The sequence below is a fragment of the Panthera pardus genome, unplaced genomic scaffold, assembly GCF_024362965.1.
Source record: "Panthera pardus isolate Hobbes unplaced genomic scaffold, ASM2436296v1 HiC_scaffold_21, whole genome shotgun sequence".
NCBI classification, from domain to species: domain Eukaryota; kingdom Metazoa; phylum Chordata; class Mammalia; order Carnivora; family Felidae; genus Panthera; species Panthera pardus.
In genome coordinates, this window is record NW_026526777.1 from 29,062,676 (window position 1) to 29,089,620 (window position 26,945).

Below are 26,945 nucleotides of genomic sequence, written 5' to 3' on the forward strand. Positions count from 1 at the left end.
CACATCAGACTATTAAACTTGCGAGAGCCGCCTCCCCCGCCCCGGCGGGGAGGTGCAGGGACAGGAATGGAACCCCAAAGTGGCTGCAGCCGCCCCGCCTGCGGGAGCTGGAGAGCTCATCACGGAGCACTCGACTCCTGACTGGGACTTGAGATGGAGGGAACAGCACAAGTAAAAGCACAGAGTATGAAAAGCGTGAGGTTTCTAGTTAACTGGCACATAAGCCCGCAGAGAAAGGGGTTGGGGGGTGGCGTGGATGCTGGTGTCCGGGAGGAGTCAGGGACCAGACCGTGAGAGCCTTGTATGCTGTGTCAGGGAGTTTGGTCCCTGCCCTGTGGCCTGCGAGGTTTGAGCTGTTGAGGACAGGCTGGGCTTTGTCTGGGGTAGGAGTGGTCTGGTGGCAGTGGGGGAGAGCTCAGGGTGGCCGGCAGAGGGGGTCGGGGAAGGGGACTGCAGTGCTGCGGAAGGTAGAGGGGAAGGAGATTCGGGAGATGTGTGTGAGGTCCAGTGACAAGAATCGGGGGGGGGGAATGGCAGATATTTCTGACCCTGGGGGTGTCCTGCTGAGTGGGGATGTTTCTGGGGAGGTGACGAAAGTCCCTGGACTTTCCTGTAGTTTTTCACTTTGGCCAAGTCATTCTCGCCTCGTTCAGTGATGGGGGCCATCTTCTCTTTGCCAAAAGGGTAGGTGGGTACGGCTCGGGGCCCAGGCGGGCCCAGCGCAGCCGTCTCACCTGTTTTGTCCCGTCCTCCTGTCCTGCAGCGCCAGCGTGAGGCTCCCGGCCAGCACAGTCAAGTTAGGCGAGAAGTTGGAGAGATACCACACCGCTGTTCAGGTGGGCAGGGCTCTCATGGAGGGGCCGGGGCACCTGATGAGCGTGGTAAGTGTGGTCTGTGCACGTCACCCTCGTGGGCCAGCCATCGGTGTTCTCTTTCCAGAGGTCGGAATCGGTCAAGTCTCCAGGCTCCTCCCGCACCGAGTTCTTTGTGGCTCCCGTGGGCGTAGCCAGCAAGCGCCAGCTCTTCGAGAAGGAGCTGGTGGGCCAGAGCCGAGCAGACCCAGCCTCCAGCCGGAAGGTGAGGGGCTCAGGCCCAGCTGGGTGTCTTCAGGCTGATTAGGCCTGAGACCTCCAAATGCAGAACTTGACCCTGGCAATACTAGAAAGCTCCGTGTTTTCTGGGGCGCCTGGGTGGCTCAGTTGGTTGAGCGTCCGACTTTGGCTCAGGTCGTGATCTCACGATTCATCAGCTTGGGCCCCACGTCGGGCTCGCTGCTCTCAGCACAGAGCCCGCGTCAGGTCCACGGTCCCCCTCTCTCTGCCCCTCCCCCACTTGTGCTCTCTCAAAAAGAAAGCTCCACGTTTTCTCATGTCCGTTTTGGCAGAACCGGCTGTTGACTCGAGTTGCTGTTCATAAGCCCGTCTCCCAAGCTGTGTGCAGCATTCCCTGGGGGACCGTCGGGGGCCTTCCAGGGCGTATGTGGCACGTGCTAGGTGGATAGGGGAGTGAGGCAGAGTCATGTCCCTGTGCCAGGACCTCTGAAAATGCCATTCCGTTGCCAGCTGCCCCGAGCCCTGAGATGCAAGGCTTTCTTTTCAGGAGAACATGAGGCTCTCAGGGGCTGTGACATCAAGGCTCAACCTGTGGATCAGCAGGACCCAGGAATCTGGAGATCAGAACCCCCAGGTACCTCGTCCCTCCCCGAGATCTCGTGCTACAGGCCTTTGTGGTAGAATGACCCGGGTGAGAGAAGGGACAGCCCTGAGAGAAACAGAGCTCCAGCAGTGGAGACCATGGGGAGTGAGGAGGGTAAGCCTGTGGGCCAGGAGGCAGAAGAGAGAAGGAGTGGGTCTGGGGTCTTCCCTCTCAGGAAGGGGAGGAACCTGGGGTTCCCGAGTCCCTCTGCAGTCAGCCTTGGTTCCTCCCCGCCCCAAACCCTGATGTCCCAAACCAGGAGGTGCGGAAACAGCCGGCAGCCACCAGGAGGACCCAGTTGGGAAAGAAAGCAGATTCCTTCCTGGAGGCAGAGGTGAGAGGAGCAGAGAGGGGCCGGGCCTGGGGAGACTCCACCCCTCACCCCCACGTACACACTAATTGGCCTCCAGCTGCACAGTCTAGTACCCGGGATACCCTGGTTCTGCTCTCAAGCTTGTTTGACCCAAACTTGAGAATGCTGATTGAACCCCGATCTGGCTTTGCTTTCCCTGCAGCTTTGCAAAGCCCCTCCCCGCCCCCAACATCAACCAGCAGGTTTGGGGTCTCTGGTATGAGTGGGCCTTGGGCAAAGGGATGCCTTCCTGTCCGGAGGGCCCCTTTCCCTCCCAGCTCTAGGAACCTCCTTGTCTTTTCTGACAGACCTTTGCCCCCACAGGTGTGACGAGCCCTCTGCCGGGACAGACCTGCAAGGTCTGCATCTCAGGGGCCCTCCCTCAGGCCGGGCCCTGTCTCCAGCAGCATTCCTGTCTCTCATTGCCCCTGCCCCCTTTCTGGCTCTGGACCTGGGGCCGGGAGTGTCGGGGAGGCTCAACCAGCTCCTGCCCAGCCCAGCATCCGGGGGCAGGTGTCCCCCGGCACCTTCTCACCCCACTGAGGGCGCAGCAGATCCCGGGACCCAGTGTCAGCACAGCGCTGGTTCTCGTCAGCACCGTGTGACCTCCACACCCCGTCCGGAGATAGTTCCCGCTCACGTCCAGGGTCAGGGCGGTACTGTCTCTGAAGAACCTCAGGGTCACCTCTGTGATCTGCTCCCAGCAGGTGCCTCTACGTGCCTGTGGTGTCCCTCGCTGAGGCCTGGATTTACGCACCTTAGCCCCTGGGCCTGCTTCCAGCTTGCTGAGGCCCATCGGCTGGGTTGTAAAGGAGTTGCACTGTCTTCTATGTGCCCCCCTCCCCGCTTTGTTTTCCTCTCATTTCCTTGGCCTGCGGCTCTGGCCGGGAGCTCAGTGCCTTTTTGTGCGCCCCTTCACCCTCTTTCTGAAAAAGCTGTTCTCAGGAAAGATCTGATACACTCGCTCACTCTCAGGTGTAAGTGACTAATAATACCTTAAAAATGGATTCCTTCCTGGAAGATGTGCTTTTTAACCAGGTTCATCATTGTTGTGACTGGACTGAGGGGAGGGGTCAGTTGCCATTCTCCCTGCAGCCCCTCTTTTCCTCACATTCAGGCGGGCTGCTGCCCTATCCTAGCATGGGAACTTGGTGGAGGGCAGAACCGCCACCTACAATACCAGGCCTGCTGCCACACTTCCTCAAACACATTCTCCCCAAAGCATCATGGCCCATGTGGGCCTAGAGACTGCTGAGCTTTCTGAGAATCTAGGACAAACCCAACTCGGTCAGTCCGGTGCCCTATCCAACCCTTTAATGCTGTAATTGAAAAATATATATGCGTGTGTGTGTGTGTGTGTGTGTGTGTGTGTGTGTGTGTATACACATGCATGTGTACACACACATATCTCACACGTATACACTATGTACTATATACACACACATGCACATACATATATACTTATATACTATACACGCACACATACACACACATATACGCACACCCACACGTTTACTTAGTTTTTCATTTGAACTTCATTAGAACTCTTCTTCCAGACTGCTCTGGTTTTACCCAGAACCAGCTGGGGAGGTGGGGGAGAATAAGTGCAGAGCCCTGCCCGCTTCCCCTTTGTCCTCTGCCTGCAGACATACCTGGAAAACTCCAGGGTTTCTCAGGACACCGCCCTTAAGGCCATCATCAGGCCCCAGTTCCCAAAGCTTGTGGGACAGAAGCAGCCAGCCAGGGACCACCAGCCTTGTCCCAGCCTTTGTGATTGTGAGTGAGGGCTCCTATCTTGGGTCCTGTGGACTGGGGGACAGAAGGCCCTCAGGGCCCCATTTGTTCAGACCTCCCAGTGACCCCAGACTGGCCCATTTTCAGCTGCTGGGTCTCCTGTGGCTGGTCCTGTGCCTGCACTGAGCTAGGGACAGTGGGACGTGGAGGCACTGCCCTGCACCCCACTGCCTCCCCCTGGGGTTGGGGGATGAAGGCGGACTGCGGAGGGGCTTGGGACCCCCAGGTCCCTTCACTTCCTGGGAGGGAAGACCCCAGCCCCACTCCTCTCTTCTGTCTCCCGGCCCAGAGGCTTAGCCCTCCTCACTCCCCATGGTCTCCACTGCTGGACGAAACCAGGGGCAGGGGGAGAAGTGTGATGAGCTTTGCCCAGAGACTCAAAGGACCTGCTGGGAACTCAGGGTTCAAACAGGGACCTAAAGACTTATGATGGTCTATTCTAAACTTTGGAAAGTCTCCTGGCGGGCGAATTTGTCCAGCAGACAAGAACTGTCCTCGCATAGACTTTTCTTGGGAGAGGCTCCCAGAAACCTTCTAGAGTAGAGGCCTGAGTGGGGCCCGAGGGGGATGGCTTGGTCCTGGGTGTCTGGGGTGTCCTGGCAGCTGCACACCCTCTCTGGGGGTGACCATCAAGGACAGGCTGCAGGACAGAGTGTTGAGGGACACGACCTCGTGACTCTTTGTCCCTAGCATTCATGGATTCCCCCCCGCCACAAAGGCCCTGACCTCATTCCTGTCAGGGGGCCAGCCCCCCAACAAGGAGACAAATCTATGCACAAGATAATTTCAGCTGGGGACGGGTGTGAGGACGAAATGCAGCACGGCGGTGACTGGCTGGCTGAGTGGACAGGGGAGGCCTCTTGGAGGAGGTGACATCGAGTACCCTCTGCAGACAGAGCAGGTCCCCCACGCATCCCCCCACCACTCCTTGCCCTGTCTGCTTGCCTGCCCTCATGGCTTTGGGACCTCACACATGGCCCGCTCTCTCGTGGGCCCTTGAATCTGCAAGCAGTGTTCCAGTATACGCTTCTTCCAGTGCAATTCTGCGTGGGGACCAGCCTTTGTCTCCCCTTCCTTGCTACCACTAGCACTGTATATCTACCTGCAGGGACAGGGACATCCACGACAGGTCGGGAACAGCCCTGTCGTATCAAGATATGGCTGCCGGAAAGTGGCTAGACTTTCTCACTGACTCACTGCCTCCCCGTTCTCCGAATTAAATCCCTGCTTTAGAACGGTTTGTGAGAACCTCACATAGTCCATGAACAGTGAGAACCTACTGGATTTTTCCCATGGGGATCTGTGGCAATTGAGGTGCCCAGGTCCCTCTCCCAGGCATCTGTGCAAACAAATTATGGCCCGTTTGAAGGACTGTTGGGCTTACGAGGAACAGTAAACCACTTAAAGTGGCTCGAGTTAAGGGAAAATTTAAGACCAACAATTCTTAAATTCTAAAAGGTTCCAGGCCAGGGCACAAAGCAAGGCTGGGCTGTTGTGGGCCAGACAGGAAAGAGGATGATAATACTTTTCTTCCATCTCTCTCTGGACAGCCTGGTTGCTCACCATTCCTCTGTCAGTCTGCTCCCACCACCTGCCTCTTCTCTGCCTCTTCTCTGCCTCCCTGGGGTCCTTCTCCCCCAGGATGCTGACCGGCAGGCACCTGGCCCCAGCTTGCCGTGCCACGGATCTCCCTGCAGCATGGAGGACCACATGGCAGGGATCAGCCTGGAGGTGGGGGAATCAGGCCCTTGGGCTCAGAGGCCACTGGGGACCATGGAGGGGACAGTCTCAGCTGAGTTGATGGGGCAGGAGTGTGATAGAGTGGATGAGCAGCGAGTGGAAGTCCTGCACGCAGGGGATGCAGAAATGACGGCTGTTGGTGCCGCATAGTGGCTCCCAGGGCAGCAGGACTGAGAGGAGAGTCAAGGACTGGGAAGCATGGGTGTGTGGTCAGGCAGGGGTGGAGGAGGGAGGGGGAGACTGGCTTTCTTCACCCACAGAGAAACAGACAAGAGTGTACATCCCTGATGGTCAGGGGCTGGAAGGGCCGGGGGGCACACGGGAGGAGTGGGCCTGGCCCAGAGGAGGGGCGTTCCTTCTTCAGAGGTAGGACACAGGACTTGACCCAGAGACACTGAGGGGGGGAGTCAGCTCAGCTGCTGCCAGACTTGCCTTCCCCCTCCATTTCATTTCCACCACGTACTGGGCTGCAAGATGCCCTGGGCACTGTGCTAGGGGCTGTGGGCATATCCATGCAAGCAAACCACAAAAAACCCTGGGCCCTGATCTACGTATCTCACAGTCTAGTAGGTTTAGCCAATCACAGTCCTGTACTGCTTTATCTTAAAGCCCTGGGCGTGGGGGGCGGGGGAACGCGCTTCAACGGTCCTCACAGCCCCCTCGAACAACCCAGCTGCCTGTCTGAGGACAACCATCATTCTTGACTGGAGGTTCTACCTTGTGTCTGACATTCTGTATCAGTTTTAGTCCTTTCCCAGTGAGGAGGACTTGCCACCTGGCTCTGGGGGTCATGGAAAAGACCCACTTTGCAGATGTCCTTACTGAGGCCTGCTGAGCCTGCATCCTGTACAAGGCCACTCGGCCCATTAGAAGCAGCCAGTAGCTTGGAAGACGTCTTTACCCACAGCATCACTTTACGTGCAGCTGCAGATAAGCCCTTCCCCCTGCCCGCCAGACCCCTGGCCCAGAGACTCATGAAGTGTCTTAGAGGTTGCCATCTGCCCCCCAGTACTGCTCCCAGCCTGCCTTCCCAGGCCTGGGCCTCTGGCACCTGCTTTATCAGGATTCTTAAGAGGGACAGCTGGTTTATGTTACATGCCTGCTCCCTCCTCTGTTCCCTGCATATCTGTTCTGGTTTTAAATAGCTTATCTGAGCAGCTGGACAACCACATGGGCTTATATGGCGTGGGGTGCATGTTCCTTTAGTCCTGTCCCTGGCACCTGCCAAAATAGCAGCCAACACCCCCCGCGCCCCCGCTGTGTCTCCCGCTGCACATTCCTCCCACCGCAGGGCTTGGCTTACAAGGCCCCAGCCCACAGGCCCGCTTAAAGCCCTCTCCATCCCCTGCCCTCACCCAGTCCCTGCTGAGGCGGAGCAGATACCTCGGGATCTGTCGGCAGCTCCTGGTTTGAGGTAAGACCCGGGTGCGGCTCGAGATGGGGAGAGCAGAGAGGAGAGGAAAGATGTCCTGCAGCCTGGCACTTGTATCCAGAGTCTGCGTGCGTCCTCGGGGAGTGGACGTCAGAGTCCCTAGCGGCCCACGTTCCCTCTGAGAAGAGCCCACGCTTTACAGGGGTGTCACAGGGATGAGGTTCCAAGACTAGCACAGTAGGGCAGTATGTTAGAAATGTTAGACTTGGATTTGAGTCCCAGATCTGCCACTAAAGATACTGTATCGCTGGCAGGTCTTGGGTAAGTGCCTTTCCCTCCCTGGGCCTCAATTTCCTCATCTGTAGAGTGGGGGAGACAATTGCTAGGTCTCTGTCTGCTCTACAGACAGTGAAGCTCTAAGCAACAGGAACTCCCCCAGATTGCTCAGTCCCGCCCCTCACCTCCAGGCCCAGGGCCCCCTAAACCTTTCTAGGCAGGTCCTTCTGGACTCCCAGAGAGCAGAGCAAGACTGCAGTCATGTCAATCAGAATAGTCCCGGTGGTGAAATTCACATCTCCAGGAATTCAGAAACTGTCTTGTAAGCGCTGAGGAGGAGCCCACGTCCGGAGGTAGGCAGGGACCGGGGGAGCACCTCTGTGAGCAGACATGTGACGTTCATCTGCCTTCCACCAGGACCACCCTCCTCCCCAGAGAGAAAGCCCTGTGAAGTAGCATTTGGGGGGGCTGATGGGGGAGAGACCCCAGTGAGAGATCCTTCTATGGGGTGTGAACCCAGCTCCAGGGGTTAGAGTCCAGCTGCCCCCTGGCCCCCCGTGGACCCTTGACCCACCCCATCCCAACATGCCCTGTAGGGACAGACCTCGCTCAGGGTCTGGGAGTGGCAGAGAAAGGATATTCCCTTGACTTCCAGCTTCTCCTGGGCCGAATGAGGAAACATCTAGGGAAGGGGTGGCCTAGCGTGTAAGGAGTGTCAATGCACATTCCAGGCCTACTGCAGCTGGGAAGCCATCTGACCTCCAGAATTCCTCCTCTGACCCATGTCTCGTAGGGCAAGCCCTCTCCGGGCAGAAGAGGAATCTGAGAGGATCGGGTTGCCTGCTGGCCCCCCTCAACCCTGTCCCCTAGCTCTCCTGGTGGGCTGACAGCTGCAGGCTTGGGAGGATTCCAGCTGGATGTTGGGGACAAGGGCTGAGGGATGGGGCCCACATTCCTCAGAAACTCAGAGACTTGTTTCTGTGAGACTAGAACTTGAAGCTCATCTATTTTATAGATAGGTTAGGAGAAGCCTAGAGAGATGAAATGAGTTAGCTACGGTCACACCGCAAGAACTGGGGTTAAACCCAGGTTGTCTTTTTTTAAGTAATCTTTAGGCCCAGTGCGGGGCTTGAACTCATGACCCTGAGATCAAGAGTCTCAGGCTCTACAGACTGAGCCAGCCAGGTGCCCCTGAACCCAGACCTTTTGACCTCACGGCCAGTGTTCTTTCTGCCCTGTATTGTTTTTGCTTTACTCCCCAAGAAAGGTGACCCTGATCTCTTGGCTGTAAGGGAGTTTGGCTAGAAAGCTGTCTGTGGAAGCAGGTGAGGGTTTGGGTGTGAGGACACAGCTGCTCCAGGACATTCTCACTCCTGGCCCTGCCAGGTTCCTGATTATGTCTCATTCCAGAGCCCCGGCCTCGGCCTATCGCCTTCCCCTTCATCAGTCTTGCCTTCGGGCAATTGGCTTGCCTGCTGTCCTCTTGGTTGAAAGCCCTCCCCTACTCTCCATGGTCAGTTTGCTATTTTTGGGAGTTGGATGGTGCTCCCAGGAGCAGGGAGAGGGCTCCAAGCTGCTCTTTCTTCCTCTGAGCCCAGAGCCCTGCCAGCAAGAGGGAGGGCGAGAGAGGGGAGAAAGCTAGAGGCCACATGCCCCAGGCTGGCATGCGTAGCCCCTATGAGAAACTTCTCTGTCCTCCCTGAGGTGACAGATTCCTCCCAGGATTCTCTTCCTGCCTACTGTCCTGGGGCTTGGGGCAGTGCATATCTGGGGTGAGGGGGCTATTCTCTTTGGCCACTCTCATCTGAAGACCCATTTTGGAGATGCTCTGGCGTTTGGGTCTTTCTTTAGCAGAATGAGGTTCCATCCCCGGCATGATACTGTATGCATCTGACATCTCTTCCCACCCACCTCCATCCAAATGGAGCCAAAAAGTGGCTCAGAGTTTCTGTCCAAAGCTTCTGTGTAAACCCTCCCTCACTTGCCCCCACCCTGCGCCAGCAGAGGGAGCTAGAGAGGGGCCTGCCTCGCTACAGCCATGCTTGTCCTGAACCCGGCAGGACCCCAGGATATTGGGAGCAGGTTCAGATAAGTAGCCAGCCGGCCGGCGGCTGAAGCGGGCATTGGGTCTGAAGGGTTCTCCACTCAGAGGGGGAGTTGGGTGCAGAGAATCCTTCAAATCCCTCAGCCCGAAAGCAGCTGACGTCACCCCACCCCATCAGAACAGGGACTCACTGGATGTCATCAGGTGGGTGCCTGGGGCGCCACTCCAGTAGGATGTGCAGGGAGAGGGGGACAGGGCAGTGAGCGGTGCCCTCCCTCTGCCCCTGTCACCTGTGGCTTGAGTCAGAAGTTGGTGGCTGGATGCAGGTGGGACAGCAGACAGGGGCCCAGGAGAAGCCTCACTGAGGGTGGCTGTGTCCTTTGTTCTGATTCTACTCCTGCCTCACTGTAGGCTCACCCTCACATCACCTTATCCCTTTTCTCGCTCAGGAAGATTGAGAGCTCTCATGCTGCACAACTCTGCGGGGCCGCCGTTCACGCTTCAGCCAATGTGAATGGTGCCCCCAGGGCTGTACACGCATGTGGCCCGGGAGGGTTGGGTTATAACGGTTATTAGTCAGAGGTCTGCTCTGGGCCAGGCACTTTCTACGAGCTCTGAGCCTCCCAGAGGAGGAGCCATTTCACAGAAGAGCTGAGGTGTAGGGAGGTTAAGTGACCTTTCCAAGGTCACAGGCAAACGTGAGGTGGAGCCAGGATTCAAAACCAGAGTTGTCTCCCGTCTCCCTGTGGCTTCTCCCTGCAATTGCACGGAAACAAAACCTCACACTGCCTAATGCCTTCCAATTTCCTTAATGTCGATTTACTCCTCATAAAGATCCTTGGGTAGCCAGGATGTGTACGGTCTATCTCCAGGGTACAGAGAAAGAACTGCCCTTCAGAGACGTTAAACAAAGACTTGCCCAAACGCACTCAGCAAGATGATGGAAGAGGGTTGGAATATCGATTGTCTGTTCCTATCCCAGTTAAGGGTGCATCTCAAAATGAGCTCTCCAGGCAGACATTATTTAATTGGAATTTTTTTTTAATTTTTTTTAACGTTTATTTATTTTTGAACCAGAGAGAGACAGAGCATGAATGGGGGAGGGTCACAGAGAGAGGGAGACACAGAATCTGAAACAGGCTCCAAGCTGTCAGCACAGAGCCCGACGCGGGGCTTGAACCCACGGACCGTGAGATCATGACCTGAGCCGAAGTCGGACGCCTAACCGACCAAGCTACCCAGGCGCCCCTTAATTGGAATTTTTATTGATCAGTAGTAGATTAACATGCAATCCTAAGAAGTGATACAGTTCCCTTGCACACTTTGCCCAGTTCCCCTCAATGGTATATTTGCACATCTATGGTACAGGTCACAACTAGGATATGGGCATTTGCTAGAAGCCATAATCTGACGCAGATTTCCCCGGCTCTACTCGGACCAGGTGTGTGTGTGTGTGTGTGTGTGTGTGTGTGTGAAATTCAGTATGGCTTTAATCTGTGTCGGTTCATGTGTTCATCACCACACTCCAGACACTAAAATGTTCTAAAACCACAAAAATCCTGTGCACCTTTTTAAAAATTGTTAAGTCACCTCTACACCCAATGTGGGGCTTGAACTCATGATCCCAAGGTAAGAGTCACATGCTCCTCCAACTGAGCCAGCCAGGTGCCCCTCCTGTGTGCCTTGGGTCAGCACGCCCACCTGTCCTCCCCTTCCACCCCCTACAACCACCGATCTCTTCTCCATTTCTGTAACTTTGCCATTTCAAGAACGTCATATAAATGATATCATATCACTTGGCCTTTTCCCCCTCGGTGAGAGTAATTCCCTAGAGATTCATCCAAGGTGTCCTGGGTATCATGCCTTGTTCCTTTCCATCACCAAGAAGTACTCCACGCTATGGATGTGCCACAGTCCATGTACCCACTCTCCCAGGGGAATGTTCTGCAGTGATGAGCAAACTACAGGGGGACGCGTTGCACAGCTTTGCTGCCCTGAATGCTTGGCAAGGTCGTGGGCAGGAAAGGTTGAGCAACTATAGAAACATTGTTTTGAGAGTTACAATGATTTGCACCAGAGCAGGGAAGTTCCAAACAGTTTATCTGTTGCAGAACAATGAGTGAAATGGACATCGTCAGTTGCCCTTGAGGTGAATGGGTGAAATGGACATTGGACCTGTTGCCCTTGAGGTGATGTGGGATTGTTATCCCCCCTTGACAGAAGGAGAAGCAGGCTCCTGGCTGCAGGTCACAGGCTGATGAGGGGCAGGGCTAGCATCACCTCCCCATGTCTCAGGCAGTAGCCTGAGGCTAAGCTCTTCTCAGAGCTGAGGAGGGCTCGGATTCCCCTTCTGCCCATACTGACATTTTTCTCTTTCCGGAGGGAGAGCGGAGACCATGTCTGACGTGGAAGAGGTGGGGGAAGAGTACGAGGAGTGAGTATCTGGAGCATCCTGTCTGGGGTGCTGACCCCTCCCTACCCTGCCCTACCCCCCCCCCCCCTCCCCATGAGCCACCTGGGATAGGGAGGGGAGTGGCTGTGCCGGTTCTGGGGAAGTGTTCTGCTGCGGACCCTGGGTTGGCCACAGGCTGGGAGACTTCTGGAAATAGAGATGCTCGGGTCTCAGGGTCAGCTGGGGGTCCTGTCTGGCTCAGAGACTAGGAGGCAGAGGAGCTTCGAAGCTGTGTCTCCTGAAAACAGATCCAGAGCCGTTCAGTGACTGTCTCGAGGCTGCAGAGCTGCTCATGCCCCATGAAACCCAAATCAGAGCTCACTGTTAGCACTTCATCTTGGAACCATACTCCTCCTGGAGTGCCCCGCCCACCGCCCTGCCTGGGAAACCCTGGGGGTGGGACACTGGCAGCCGGTCTCACAATGATCTCCTGGGAGTGGTGCTCACCAGGGAGCCTGCAGAGGCATCAGGATGCAGAATGCCTGCCCTCAAAGTGTGTGCTCTCCTGTGGATGTTAAGATGTTACATGTTGGAAACAATTAGCCAAGAGGGGTTACCTGGGTAGGATTTGGATAGCGAAGGGCAAGGGCGGGGGAAGGGCATTCTAGGGGACAGCTTGGCAACGCTCAGAGCGGGGAGAGAGTGGTAAGCGGGCAGACGCTGGAGAGAGCAAGCTGGCCCAGGCAGAGGTTTGCTGGGGACAGTGGTGGGTAACCCTGGAGGAGAAGGCTGAGTCAGGTTAGGGGGTGCCTTTATAGGTGGGCAGAGGGGGGGTGAGCCTCATTAGGCAATGAGGGAAATAAAGAGCGGAGTCATCTTCAGGAAAAGGCCAGTGTGTGCGTGTGGTGTGTGTGAGATGTGCTATTGACAACGTGTCCTTCTGCCCGGCAGGGAGCAGGAAGGTAAGCACACGCCTGTGTACTCATGTGGATGGAGGGCAGCGTGGTTGGAAACTGACCCGCCTCTTGTCTCCTCTCTTATGGCCGTGGTCTTCTCTCCTGAGCAGAAGAAGCCGCAGAAGGTATGGAGCTCGGGCAGAGGGAGGGCCGGGAAGGGGAGATCCCAGGAATCCAATATTCTGGGGGCCCTGGGAAAACAGCTTGTCTGTGCCCGCCCCTCACTCCCAGCTGAGCAAAGACCCTTCAGCAGCCATGGCCCCTGGATGGGAATCGTTCCAGCCTCGGTTGCTCAGGTCTCAGGCAAAAGGTTTAAACCTGTCTCCTTTGTCTGTCATTTTTTTCAAACAGAATCACCCCTTTTTCTAATTAATTACGTGTGATTTTTTTTTGCTCTATTTGTTTTACCATGAAAAGTTTTAAATGCATGTAACAGTAGCAAAATAGAATAACGCCCTCCCCTCCCTCACCATGCACCCATCACCCGGCTTCAGCAGTCCTCAGCTATGGCCAATCTTTTTTCACCTATGCTTCATCTCCCCTCAGTTATTTTTATAAAAGTTTGTTTTATTTTATTATTATTATTTTTTAATGTTTATTTTTGAGAGAGAGAGAGAGACAGAGCGTGAGTCGGGGAGGGGCAGAGAGACAGGGAGACACAGAATCCGAAGCAGACTCCAGGCTCAGAGTTGTCAGCACAGAGCCTGACACGGGGCTCGAACTCATGAACCATGAGATCATGACCTGAGCCGAAATCAAAAGTCAGTTAACCGCTTAACCCAGGGAGCCGTGCAGGCACCCTTCCCCTCAGTTATTTTAGAGCAGACATCACAAATCATCCCCAGACATCATATATTTCATGCTTAAATAGTTCAGTAGGTACTTAAGCCCTAAAAGATAAGCGCTACTTAAAAAGAGAAGACGTAACCATTGCACCATTATCACACCTAAATGCATTCAATTTAATAATATTTCAGAATGAGATTATAAAACTGTTCAGTTATCTGAAACATTTTATTTAAACACGAAGACATCATTACACCTTGGAAAGTCCCTTCTGACCCATAGACCCGTTCCTACTCTGATCTGTTCTCACATTTCTCCTCAGCTTTGTGCCTCATATCTCACGCGAGAACACCCTAACCTTTCTCCCTTCCTGAGTGCTTGACACACCGACGTGATTACGAGGCCTCACTCCAGTCCCCACCCAGGCCCCAAGTGGCCCAGAGGAGCCCTCAGACCCCTCAGGCTTCTGCAGGCCTGGCAGCTTGCATCCTGCCCCTTAGAGGCTCAGCAAATTCTCACAACTCTCATTTAAGGCTGCTCCAGGGTGCCTGGCCAAAGAGTAGACACATGAGAAACTCACAGGGGAAACCGAGAGGGGCCATGGGCGTCGCTTTGGTTTTCCAGGAACACCAGATACTTTAGAAGCTATTTGAACTATGTTGTGAATTTAAAAAATCTAGCTGGCTCCACTTTTCTGCTGCGTGACCCGCATAAACTCTCGATGTGGTAGGTTTTCCTTCGCTTTGGAGGCTTGGCCAGCTTGTGAATTTTAGGGGGCGATATTTGAGATACAGACCTTTGGATCTGGGGCTCATCTGCCTGCTACACACAGTGGGATTTGGCTGTGAATTAGCAAAACGGTTCTGCACTGTGATGGTGGACTGAGCTCCATGTATCACCTTGCTTGAAGGGACTCTACCCGCCTCCCTCATAGCTAAGTCCCTGGCTATACATGACCAAGAAAGAGCAAGGTCTACATGGATGACCACTCAGCCTGCAGAATGGACGATGCCCTGTCTCTTCTTCCAGTAGAGAAAGGGTGCACTCTGCTGTGAGCTGTTTCTTTGGGCAGGTGTTTGCATACCATGGGCTGGTCTGTTTCCTCAGTGTGATAATGCTGTGCCTTCCTTAGATGGGGCTGCTTCCTTGAAAGACACCAACAAAACTGCCCTGTGCCAGGCTCTCCACTGGGGCTCTCAGAACTGTGAGTCCTGGAAATTGGAGATGTTTTGTGGGATACCTGAGGGGCTCATTCAGGGTAGGAACACGGGGCTCTACCCCGTGTAGAGGCTGCTCTTCGGGGCCTCTGTCCTCGTGGCTAGAGAGGGAGGAGATGGCCTGATACCGTCATTTACTGAGTGCTTCCCACTGCCAGGCAGCTGGTGGGTGCTCTATGCCTGCTAGATCATGGCGGAGACCTGAGGATCATTCTTTCCATTATACTGACAAGTATAATCGCCTGGGAAGCGATTTGCCTCAGTTGCTAAAAGTAGTGATTCAGGACTTGGAACTGGAGCTTAATTCCAAAGCCCGTGCCCAGAACCGTGCGCTGTCTCCCTGCTCCTGTCCCCGTCCTTCTGCTCCCAGACTAACCTGTCTCGCTTCTCCCCTTTGCCGCGGCCACTCCCTGACCCTCAGAAGAGGAGGACTGGAGAGAGGACGAAGACGGTAGTACAGCTTTTACTTTCCTGTGCTTTCTGCTCCCTGCTGTCCTGAGCCTGGCTGCCGTGGACGGGCCCTGTTCTGTGGCAGAGCGGGGTGGGCCGGGCGGGGGGGAGGGACAGGTGTGGAGTGGGTCAGTCACCTCCTCTCAGCCTCACAAGGGCCAGGCCGCTGCTCCTTTCCCCTGGTTTCTGATCTTTCTCCTGGGCTGGGCGGTGGGAAGAACCCAGGCTGGCTTGTCCCCTGGCCTGCTCCGAATGTGGCCACAGAAGGCGACTAATGTCTGGAATGAGTGGCCTTTCTCTGCCCCCGCTGCTGATGCTGGGCCTCCCTCTGAAGTGGACAGGACCCAGGCAGGGTGGCCAGGGTGTGAGGGACCTGGCGACAGAGCGATCTGAAGAGCAGCTGGGGGAACTGGAAATAGCCAGGGCAGAAAGGACATGACGTCAGCCTTCAAATGTGCGCTGCTGTGGGGTGGGGGTGGGGGGCCGGGACTTGTTTCCAGCCCCTAGGGGTGGGACTAGGGCAAGGGAGACAGACTTGGGCTGAAGTTGAGAAAGAACTTTCTAATAGTGATGTCTCAAGATGTAGTGAGGAGGCCGGGAGCGACTCATTGAGCGTGTTGCATGGGCAGGGGGTATTCTACAGAGAATTGACACATTAGATGGGGTGGGGACAGGGGTTAACAAGATGGCCTGAAGAGGACCCCACACCTGGTCATACTCTTGCTGGCCAGCCTTCTATTCTTGCCCCTTCTGGAAGGATCTTCTTTGAGGTAAGGCTCCTGTGGGGATCAAAGAAGAGGCATCCCCGGGCCCAGACTAGGAAAAGAAGACAGAGAACAGAGTGACTGGGGGCCAACATGTCTTTCGTGATGGCCTCTCTCTGTCCCTTCCTGAGGCTTTCTCCTCTCCCTCTGCCAGGAGGCCACCACTTGTCAGCCCATCAGCCAGTGAACATGACCAGATGCCTCCTACGGGCAGAGCCATGAGCCTGGCGTCATCCTGTCTGATCTGTCTACTCCAAGTGCCTGACTTGGGTGGGGTCCATATCCTGCCAAGCAAAGGGATGAAAATAGAAGAATCCTACCAACTCTCTGGGCAGTACAAATGTCTACACAGTGGGCACCTCATCTACCCTCCCACTGTCTTGCTGTTTGGGTTTCTTTGGGATACAGATGAAGGGTCCCTAGAGTTACCGAGTCGAGGACAGGAGCTTCCCCAACACCTCATCTTAAGCAGGATACATCCTGTGGTGTCAGATCACTGGGTGGAACATTGGGGGTGGAAAGTTGGGGAACAGGGTGGAGTTGTATTGCCAGGGAGGCTGTTGGGCAAAGGTGCTGAGTGAGGCAGAAATAGCTAGCCACCAGACCTTCCCACCCCCAGCAATGAGTGTTTCTGGGCCTGCAAGCCCTTCTCTGCTGGTACCAACAGCACCCCTCCCCCCCCCGCACCCTAACACGCTCCTACCCCAGACTTCTGGCCCTCCCAGTGGCCTTCACATACAGAACAGGTCTCCATGCTCAGAAAGGCCTGCTTGCAATTCCCAAACTCCCAGAGAGACAGGTCGAGAACAAAAGCACTCTCCACAAGCTTGATCATGCCCTTCTGTCATGGTTTACCAGGGTCTGTTGTCACTACTGAACTTTGCTAGAATATGGCAAAGGCAGCCATAGGCAGTATATAAATGAGTGGATGTGGCTGTGTTCCAATAAAACTTTATTTACAGAAGCAGTTTGGGGGCCAGATTTGGCCCTTGGGTCATAGTTTGCCAACTTCTGGTTTAAACCAAGAACGGAGCAGCCCCTTGTCATTCATATTGGTGACTCCAACATTCCTCTGGATCCTGGATGTTGCTGACCTCCATCCCCACCCCTCTCTGATCTGGGTTCTGCCTGCTAGCCTAAGTAAGGCCTGGGTGTTCACTGTTTCTGGCTCACTTCTCCAGAGCAGGAAGAGGCAGCAGAAGAAGAGGCTGAAGGTGAGGCTGAGACTGAGGAGACCAATGTAGAAGGTAAGGCCCTGTCTGGGGTGAGGGGGGGCTTGCTCATGGTGTTGGGGGCGGGGTGGCAGGAGCCCCCAGAGGCACTCCTATGACCATGAGAAATCCACCTGGAACCTGCTTTCCAACCTATGCAATAGTACATCCTGCCTGGGCTGGGATTCAGCCCCCAGTTGTTCGATCAATGAACCTTGACTGTGAGCTCCTTTCGTGTCAGGCAGAGCCTTGGGCCCGGGGGCATGTGTGCCAATAGACATCCCCTGAGCCCAGGAGCCAGCAGGGTGCACTTTGGTTAGGACCTGTCTGTGGGGGAGACTCTGGAAGGGGGGGACTTGGGTCTAGAACAAGGATCTTTGCTAATTTCTCCCGTTCTGTTTAGGAGACGGACAAGAAGAGGAGGCTAAAGAAACTGAAGGTGAGGACTGTTGGACATCAAGAGAGAGGTATTGGGGCATCGAGGGAGCCCCTCCAAGCAGCTTTAGGGGAGACTGACCACAGGGCTCCCTCCAGGGAGGTGGGCGAGGAGGGGTTCAGGGAAGGAGAGGACAGAGTTGATGACCATGCAGGTTTGGGGTCTTGGCCTTCAAACCTCTGTCCCCCTCGTTCCAGAGAAGCTGTCTGGGTGGTGCCTGTGGGAGAGGGGACCAGTGTCCAGTCCCCAATCTGGACAGGGCCCCAGAAGTTGCCTACACATACAAGGCTCCTGGAGCTCAGGCAAAACCACTCGTAAGGTGTGGTGTCTATAGGATGAAATCCCAAGATGTAGATGGCCCATGTGGGGGGGTCACTGCAGTGGTCATTGTCATGTTGCAGCCTTTACCAAGGGTGCATTGGCTCTGGAGGGGAGGGGCAGCCAGCTGGGTCTTGAAATCATGCCCCCTGGCATGGTCCCCTGGAGGCCAGGAAGTCCAGGGAGCAACCAAGTAGGCCCGGAGGGGACTCTCGGGCCAGGATCCCCCGGGGACAGTGCCCAGAACCGGTGAATGAGAGAAGGCTTTGGAGTTTCACTCTGGGAGGGTGTTCTTCCTGTCAGGACCCAGCTGTCCCCTGAGATGACCCCCTGGGAGCCACTATGGGAGAAGGAGTGTGGGGTCTGTGGCTCTGCTGCTTTAATTCTTCGCGATGCTCCTGGAACCGGGGATCCCCAGGGCTGGAAGGAACTCATTGTGCAAATGGAGAAACAGAGGCGCATGGGTGCCCAGCTTATCAGGGGCAGAGCTGGGACCAGATCTGGGGCCTTCTGACCCTGTGGCTGTGTGCTTCTCTCCTCCCCAGATGGCCCAGTGGAGGAGTCCAAACCAAAGCCCAGGTGAGCGGGACACACTTGTGGTGAAGCCCTGGGAGGAGAAGGCCAGTGAGGAAGGACAGGAGTGCAGTGTGATACAGTGGGCATGGGCCGGGGGGTGCAGCAGGCACCTGTATGGTTGTACAGGTTGTGTACTGCACAAGAGTCGGCCCGAGGAGTGGGGGGGCTGCAATCCACCTCACGCTCCATTACCAATTGCGTACCCCGGCATGGAAAGCACTGTGTTCACCCAGAGGTGAAGGGGTGGACTAGTTGTGGCCCTGGATGGATAGCCTCTCCTGTCTCACGGCACGGCTGAAGTGGGACCTGAAGGAAGAGGGACGGAAATCTGGGGGAGCCAAGCAGTGACAGCGTGCCAGCCTGGCTGGCTTCAAAGTGTCACAAAGGGGCGGGGCAGGACGGCCTGGTGCCGCAAAATGAAACCACCTGGAAGCCGCCGGGGTGGGTGTCAGGTGGAGAGGGGGCCAGGGAGGCTCTCCCTTTCGGTGACGCCAAACCTGTCGCAGATGCCGCCTCAGCACAGTCGCAGGCTGCTCCCCAAGTTGGGACCCCCCCCCCCCCCCCCAACACCAGCCCCAGAGACAATCCCAGCCCCGTTCATTTGTCCCGCACCTTTCCCTTTCCCGGCCACTTGTACGGATGGCAGTATCTCATTTCGGCCCCTCACTGAGGGCAAACGGGGAAACTGAGGAGCCCACTGGACCTGGTGTCACACAGCAAGTATGTGTTGGGGCGGGGACCAAACCCCAGGATGCCAGGGGTTCACGGGCCAGCCGTGGGAATTCGGAGTCGGACTCACGCGCCATAGCTTCTGTGACGTCCCCGTTGCGTGGTCCGGAGCGAGTCATTCCCTGAGCCTCCGTTTTCTTCAGTGAGATTGGGGGGTCTCTGCGTCAGGGGTGTATCGGGGATAAAACGAGAGGGCGCACGTGAAAGGGCTGCGGTGTGCCCACGTGCCGAGAGGTGCTGTCGTTGGCAGGGAGCTGTCATTGTTGCCGCCCGGCCGAGTGTCTGCAGGAAGGAGAAGGGCCCCTCCTGTGCTGGCCACCCAGAGCCCCTTGGGTCCGGGATGGGGTTGACATTCACGGATTCCCTCCTCTTCTCTCCAACAGGCCATTCATGCCCAACCTGGTGCCACCCAAGATCCCCGATGGGGAGAGAGTAGACTTTGATGTGAGTGTGCCTGCGGGGGTAACGGGCCTGGGCTGGGAGAGAGAGGCCGTGTGAGCTGGGGGGCCGGCAGGTGGAGGGCGCAGGCAGGATGGTGCTCGGCACAGGCCCGGCAGGGCCTCATCCTGGGTTCGGGCCACGGTGGCCCCTTCCCTGGCCAGGCCCCCGCCCTGCCCATCCCTCCTGCATCGCGGAGGGTGGCATCTACCCAACCACTTCTTCCCTGGACCCATGGGCCTGGCAGCCTCTGAGCCCGGCTGTGCCTTCGCAGGATATCCACCGGAAGCGCATGGAGAAGGATCTGAATGAGCTACAGACGCTGATCGAGGCTCACTTTGAGAACAGGAAGAAAGAGGAAGAGGAGCTCATTTCCCTCAAAGACAGGATTGTGCGTGTCCAGCCTCCCGTGGCAATGCCCCCAGAGACCCCGCTCCGTCCACCCTCTTTGTTAGGCCCCACCTCCTCTGGACCGCCTTCGGGGTGGGGGGAGCCCTTACTCTGCTGCACATGGGCTCTCCATCAGGATCCCAGCGGCCAGGAGCCACTCTTGAGGCCCTGCACTGTGGTTTCTTGGGTCCCTGCCTTCTGTCCCCACCAGACCGGACCATTCTTGGCAGCCAGAGCTGCTGATGGTCTCCGGGTGCCCCAGGCCTTGGCTGGGGGGCGACGAGTCAAATCCCTGTTGTCCCACCTCTGCCCCCCACTCCCTCCCGCTGGGAGCTCCCCCCACGAATGCAGGGAAGATGAGTGTGGCCTCTACAGTCCCGAATCATAACCAGGGGGGGTTATTTTGACTCGTTTGTTTTTCGCTCCACCAGACTCGCTGCTGCGTTTGTGGCACCGCTGTGCGGCCCTGGCTGGCAGCTGAGGGTCTGGCCATCTGTCCGCGAACACAAGAGCAGCTGCTGGGGCTGGGGCCGGGGCGGGGCCAGGGGCACAGCACTCGTGGGAGACAGGAAAAGTCCGCCTGACATTTTTCAAATCGTTGAGGACAACCCCACGATGAGTAATGCTCCGCGTGGGGCATCCGCACACGCCTGCTGTGGGCTGTCTTTATTCAGCCAGGGCATTCTGAGCTGGTGCACCTGTCAAGGCGCTCTGTGTCCAGGGAACTGGCAGAGTAGAAGCCCTTGGAGGAAGGGCACTCACTGCCCTGAGCTCCCGAGGGGAAAATCCCCTGTGCGTTTTCTTGCCACCTCTTTCCCTGGTTGGTCCCTGCACCTTTGGGGACACCTCCTCCATATGCACGCACTGGGCAGGCTGTGCCCCTCTCCCCATAGGAGAAGCGACGGGCTGAGCGGGCCGAGCAGCAGCGCATCCGGAATGAGCGGGAGAAGGAACGTCAGGCTCGCCTGGCAGTGAGTGACCCCTAGTCCACGGCCCACAGAAGCCCCCAGCGGGCCCCCAGCTCCTTCCAGGCCCCCAGGCCCCTCCCTAGTCATTCACATTGATTCAGTCAACGAGCCCCTGGTGAGTGCTGGGCACTGTTTGGAATCTCATAATAAGCAGTAACTGAGACCGAAATGTCTGGGTTTTCATGAACTTAATATTTTACAAGACTCTCTGTCCAGCAGTTCCATTTCTGGGTATTTACCAGAAGAAGATGCAAACACTGATTCAAAAAGGCATCTGCGCTCCATTCACTGTGGCATTGTTTACAGGAGCTAAGACACGGAGGCAACATGTGTCTGCCGATGAAGGAAGGCATAAAAATATGTGTGTGTGCATGCTCATGCACACGCAGCGCCCCCACCCCCCCCCCCCCGCACTGGAATATTAGCCATAAAAAAGGAAGGGAATCTTGCCATTTGTGAAAACACGGATGGACCTGGAGAGAGCATTATGCTAAGTGAAACAATTCAGAGAAAGAAAAATACTGTCTAGTTTCACTTATATGTGGAATCTGAAACACAGCCAAACCAAAGCAAAACCAAAACGTCAAGCTCATAGATGCAGAGAACAGATTGGTGGTTGCCAGAGGCGGCGGGGGGGGGGGGGGGGGGGGGGGGTAGGAAGGGGCCAAAAGGTACAAAGTTCCATTATAAGGCAGCGAAGTCCTCTCCTGCCGTGTCCCTTCCCTGGTGCAGGCTCCCTGGGAACAGGGGGTCCCTTGGCCCTTTTCCTGTGCTGCTGCTGGAGGTTCTTCCAGAACAGCAGGCCTCCTGGGGTGGGGGTGGGGGGCTCCTTGCCTGAGGGGATGGTGAGATCATTCTTCACTCATTCATAAACAAAAGTCTTCGCAGCTCCTGTGTGTCAGGCCCCGTGCTGGGGGGCCCCTCAGGAAGCTTCTTGCGTGATGGAGAGAAAAGTTCTACTCACATGACCCATAAAGACCCCAGACCTCAGCCCAGCCTCAGGGGTTCATACCCTCACCCCTGATTTTCTCTCTTACTCCCCGCTGAAAATCAGGAAGAGAGAGCCCGACGGGAGGAGGAGGAGAACAGGAGAAAGGCTGAGGATGAGGCCCGGAAGAAGAAGGCTTTGTCCAACATGATGCACTTTGGGGGTTACATCCAGAAGGTAGGTCGGGCAGCAGCAGTGGTCTTCAGGGAGTCCTGGTATATGGGGAGGAAGGGGGTGTCCACAGACTTCAAGCTGGATCCCAGGAAGAAATTCCTACCTGTAAGTGAAAGGCCAAGGCCGCCTCCTGCCCACGCCCTGAGCTGGCGCTCTGCCTGCTGTGTCTTCCCCTAGGAGGGTCTTGCTGGAGGGGGGGCTGCAGGCAGCGGCCTCGAGTGTCAGCAGTGCCCCGGGAGCCCCCAAGGTTGATGGTGTGTCTGGAAGAGCCTTGTGCCCAGAGTCAGAGCTCTGGTTGGAGACTCAGACCTGCCACTTACAGTTGTGTGGCCTCAGGCAACCTCAGAGCCTCAGTTTCCTCATCTGTAAAATGGGCTTAATATCGTCTGCCCTGCCTGCTCTGAGATCAGATGGGCTAACATGGCGAGCATCTGTGTATCCCGCAGATGTGAGATGGTTTATTCCCGCAAACCTCCTCCATTCCTCATTTTTGTGTCCCACTCCTGCTCGACACTCCATTCTCAAGGGAGAAGAGGAAATATGAAACTGATTTTCTCTGTGCAGTGGAGGGATCAGAACATTTTCTTAGATTTCCAGAGTCCCCCAGCTCAGAGCTAGCCCGGCCTGCCTGCCTCTGTCGCCACAGTGACCACACCAGCCAGACTTATGGCATGGCCCTGCTCTCAGAATAGTCCTAGTGAACAAGGTTGCCTGCAATGAGCGTCTGAATCACCTTCTCCTTCTCCCCCTTGTGTCTCTCTGCCTTTGCCGTGCCCTGCCCTCTCTCTCTATCTCTGCCCTGGTCTCGGTCTTTCTCTCTGGGTCTTTCTCTCATGGTGTCCTGGCTTTGCAGGCCCAGGTGGGTACCAAAACCTCTAACCCTTGTCCTCCTCATCGTTTTTGGGGGCTCGCTGGGAGGGGGATGCTGAGTGTGGATAATGGGTTGGGTGGGAGGAGGGAGCCGGGAGAGAGATGGAAGAATTTGGAGAGGCAAAGAAATAATGGACTGAAGAGGTCCTCCTTGCCCCTGCCTCAGTTTCTCCGGGGGGGGGGGGGGGAGGCGGGGAGGAAATCCAGGCAGCTGATAGCGTGGGTGTTTCAGGAAGAAGAGGATAAGAACCTGGTCCTTCTGCAGGCTTTGCCTTGCTCCCCATTGGGTTTTGGGAGGGTTAGGGGAAAGGAGGGGGTGTTCCCTAGTTAACTCCCCCTGCTTGTCACTCTCTCCAGACGGAGCGGAAAAGCGGGAAGAGGCAGACGGAGCGGGAAAAGAAGAAGAAGATTCTGGCCGAGAGGAGGAAGGTGCTGGCCATTGACCACCTGAATGAAGATCAGCTGAGGTGGGGACTGGTGGTGCTCAGCCGACTGCGTGCACCTGCGCCAGCACGGGGGTCGGGGCATAGGGCAACTCTCATCGTGCACCACCAGGGGGCGCTGTTGCCTCACATATTCCGCCCCCCGCCCCCGCCAGGAATGTTTTGGTGCCACTGGAGTTGGGTGTGAGCCAGTCAAGCCATCTTTGTGCTTTGCCAATAGAGAAAGAGAACTGAGCAGGCGTCTAGCCCCTCTGAGCTTCTTACCCACCTGCACCCAGGTGGCGGGAAGGGGGATTGAATGATGCCCTACCCGCGCCGCGCCACCCCCCCACCCCACATCCGGTCCTAAGCACCAGGTGCTGCTGTCTCCGCCTCCTGCTGAGTCAGGTGGGCTGGGGGTCCCCTTAGCAGGCCTGGAGGTGGGAAGGAGGGCTGGTGCCCTTGGAGGCTGGGTCAGATCCGGGATGAAGGTAGATGAGGGCCATTCCTTATTGTTCCTATCCCGCCCTGCATCCCCACTCTGGCCCCTGCAGGGAGAAGGCCAAGGAACTATGGCAGAGCATCTATAACCTGGAGGCAGAGAAGTTCGACCTGCAGGAGAAGTTCAAGCAGCAGAAATATGAAGTGAGCCTGCTCACCGGCCCCTCCCCCATCCCACACTCCTGTTTTGGATTGGGTCCCACATGGTTGCTGTCCATCAGGCCCCTTTCCCCTATCCCTGTCACCTCCTACCCTTGCCAACTCACACACACCTGCCCTGGGGGTCTTGTCTCTGGCAGTGTTCAGCGTCCACCACTGGGCTGTTGCTTGCTGGAGAAGTCTGATGGTTCACTCGCTGGGGCCGAGCAAAGGCACGTTCCTGGCGTGCCAGCCCTGGGGGTCTCCCTCCCTTCTGTCCCCGAAGGCCTTGAGGCAGCAGCTCGGATGCCCTGGGTCAGGTGGGAGGACCAGGATGCACAAAGCCAGGCCTCTGGGTGGAGAGAGGGAGGCCTCGCCAGAGACGCAGCCACTTTCTCTCTCCCCATGTACCCTAGAGGCCCTGGTGTGGGCACAGCCGGCTGAGCCTCAAACTCACAGCTTTGAGGGGTCCCAGGTGCACGTACAGCGGCAAGAACTGGCTCAGTGAACGCCGGGCCCGCACACTTCCCCAGCGCGGCCTCTCTGCCTAGAGGAGTTCAGCTTCCCTTTCCGGGCCCACTTTGCTGCTTTTCTTTTGTGCATGGGCCCCTCTTCTGAGCACAGCTCAGGCCCGGATGGCTACAGGGTCCCCTCCCACCCCCCAGTGCTGAGAGAGGCAATTTTGTGTGGTGGCACTGAGCGTGGACTTTGGAGCCACACTGCCTGGGTCCTATTTCTAGCCCTGCCCCTCACTAGCTGTGTGACCTTGGGCAAGTTACTCCCGCTTCCCTCTTTCCATTTCTCGTCTAAGTGACAAGGATGACCCCAGGACCTATTTCACAGGGTTATTGTGAGGCTTATAGAGATCATCGCGGTAATAAAAATAGTAGTAAAGTCTTCTGGGAATTGTTCTGAGCACTTGCCATGTGTTAAGTTATACCTCACAGTCATCCTGGGGGTTAATACTCGGGAAAGTGCTCATAGCGGAACAGAAAGTGGTGGGTACCCACTAAGTGCTCAGTAGGTATTAGCTGCTGTTACAGCCCCTATAGACCTGGGCCTTCCACTTTGCCTCTGGTTCCACATTTAACTCTGCACCTGGCCTACCGGGCTCAGATCTGGCCCAAGTACAGGGTGGTGAACTGCAGGCCTAGCACACGGGGGTGCCGTACCTCATGAACAACTGGGCAAGAGTGCCTGACAGGGGGCCTCAGGCCGGGCTGGGGCTGTTCAGAGGGCTTCCTGAGGCCCAGCCTGGCACCCGATTCTCAGAAAGCCTCCTTAGGCCTCTCGTCCTGAGCCCTCTGTGCCTCGGGGACCCCTCAGTGAGAGACCAGTGGGGCGGCCAGGAAGTCTCTCTCCTTGGCTTCTGCCTGTGGGACCTGGGCCCCTCCGGATGCCTGCCTGTTCTGACTTTCAGGGTATCGCTGCTCTGCTCCCCCTCCCCCCACCCTCTACCGCTGTGCTCAGCTGGCTTCCCCTTCGCCCCCAGCCACCTGAGACCTGAGCCAAATCAGCTCCAAAGTCACTCTTTCTCACTTACAGATCAATGTTCTCCGAAACAGGATCAACGATAACCAGAAAGTGTAAGTGTCTAGGTCCTTCCTTTCTTTACCCGGCCCTGCCCCCTCCATCCGTGTGTCCCTGCCATCCCACTCCTCCTCTGAGGGCTCTGGCTCCCACCCCTTCCTCCTCCCCTTCAGGGCGCGGGCTCCTGCTTGGTCACTGCCCAGTGGGGGATTTGTACAGGGCCGGGAGGTCTCACTCCAGCCCGAGGCTGCTGCCCTGCTCTATCTCTGGAAGCGGCTCCGGGCTGCCTCTCTCCACCCTTAGCATCGCTCACCTCCGCCCCCTCCCTGTGGAGGCCTGCTGCCCAGCCCTGTGTCCCCCTTCTGACTGGGCCCTGCTCCTTCTGCAGCTCCAAGACCCGCGGGAAGGCCAAAGTGACCGGAGCGCTGGAAGTAGGGGCAGCAGTGTCCTTCACCAGAGATCCTCGCTGTGTCCCCGCCCTGCTTGCCCCCCAGCTTCTGGCCCCCCCCCCCCCGCCCCCCGGGCACTGCAGGCCGACTCAAGTCTGGAAACCAGGAGCTGGCCCGGCTGGAAGCTGCTGTTGGTGCCTGTACCCCCACATGCCCACGCGTGCCAGTAATAAAAGCCAACACACATCGCATGGCTTTCCTGTCAGCTCCCTTTCAGAGGGAGGGAAACTGAGGCGAGAGCCTGTCTCACAGGGAGACCCTAGGGGACACGGCCCCTCATAACTGCCACACTGAAAGGAGCCGCCTCCCCCCTGCTTCCGGAGGGGAGAGGGCGGCTGGCCCTGGGGAATGCAGGGCCCTCTCAGGGCCTGGGCCTCACAGACAGCAGAAGGGCTTGTGGCGCGAGCTGCTCTGAGTCACCGCGAGGCACACTGGGGGAAAGCGCGGAGCCGGGGGACAACCTTCCCGTGTGTGTGAGTCACTCCTTGGGAACAATGGAAGCCTCTTTGGATGGGCCTGTTTTCTTTCTCTTCCTGGCCAGGGACTAGGAAGCAGGCGTCTGTCTGAGGGGCAGGGAGCCCTTGAGGAAGGAAAGAGGGCCGGTTTTGTCAGGTAGCTTTTCAGGCAGCGATGAGCCTCTGGGAGGCGTGGGCTGGTCTGGGCGCTTGGCTTGCTTCCTTCCTGTGCAAACCGGGGACCCCAGGGTCCCTGAATCGGAAAAGACAGCATGGCGGCCTTGAGCCCAGTTGGCAGAAGGGAAACGATGTGGGATGAGAGCCACCTGACTCAACAGCTCCCTGGGGCACCCCCTTGCCTGGGGCACCCCCACGCCTCTGCTTCGGCTGCTCTCTTTGCCTGGAAGGCCTTCCCCCAATTCTCCACATGTCATCCACCCAAGGGAGCCCAGCCCCACTGTCCCTGGGAAGGCTTCCCATACTTTCCAGGCAGAGTGATTCATTACTCCTTGCT

General features: G+C 56.8%; 1 protein-coding gene across 4 annotated transcripts in view; it reads left to right on the forward strand.

Annotated features, from left to right (window-relative positions):
- TNNT2 (troponin T2, cardiac type) overlaps positions 1-26,485 on the forward strand; it is a 40,095-nt gene extending 13,610 nt beyond the window's left edge. The window contains exons 1-16 of one of the 4 annotated variants that reach the window (XM_053909076.1): positions 6,867-6,995; positions 11,656-11,707; positions 12,617-12,627; positions 12,732-12,746; positions 15,046-15,075; positions 17,020-17,085; positions 17,453-17,488; positions 18,349-18,382; positions 19,492-19,552; positions 19,821-19,937; positions 20,830-20,907; positions 21,959-22,069; positions 23,294-23,403; positions 23,913-24,003; positions 25,543-25,583; positions 25,916-26,485. In XM_053909076.1, coding sequence (XP_053765051.1) covers positions 11,670-11,707; positions 12,617-12,627; positions 12,732-12,746; positions 15,046-15,075; positions 17,020-17,085; positions 17,453-17,488; positions 18,349-18,382; positions 19,492-19,552; positions 19,821-19,937; positions 20,830-20,907; positions 21,959-22,069; positions 23,294-23,403; positions 23,913-24,003; positions 25,543-25,583; positions 25,916-26,258 — 1,182 coding nt within the window. In that variant the 5' untranslated portion in view covers positions 6,867-6,995; positions 11,656-11,669 and the 3' untranslated portion in view covers positions 26,259-26,485. Of the gene's footprint in view, positions 1-763; positions 837-939; positions 1,078-1,599; positions 1,687-1,954; positions 2,030-2,371; positions 2,490-6,866; positions 6,996-11,655; positions 11,708-12,616; positions 12,628-12,729; positions 12,747-15,045; positions 15,076-17,019; positions 17,086-17,452; positions 17,489-18,348; positions 18,383-19,491; positions 19,553-19,820; positions 19,938-20,829; positions 20,908-21,958; positions 22,070-23,293; positions 23,404-23,912; positions 24,004-25,542; positions 25,584-25,915 lie in introns of those variants that run through there. The other 3 variants (XM_053909074.1, XM_053909075.1, XM_019431096.2) reach the window with 3 other exon arrangements.
- Positions 26,486-26,945: the final 460 nt, after the last annotated feature.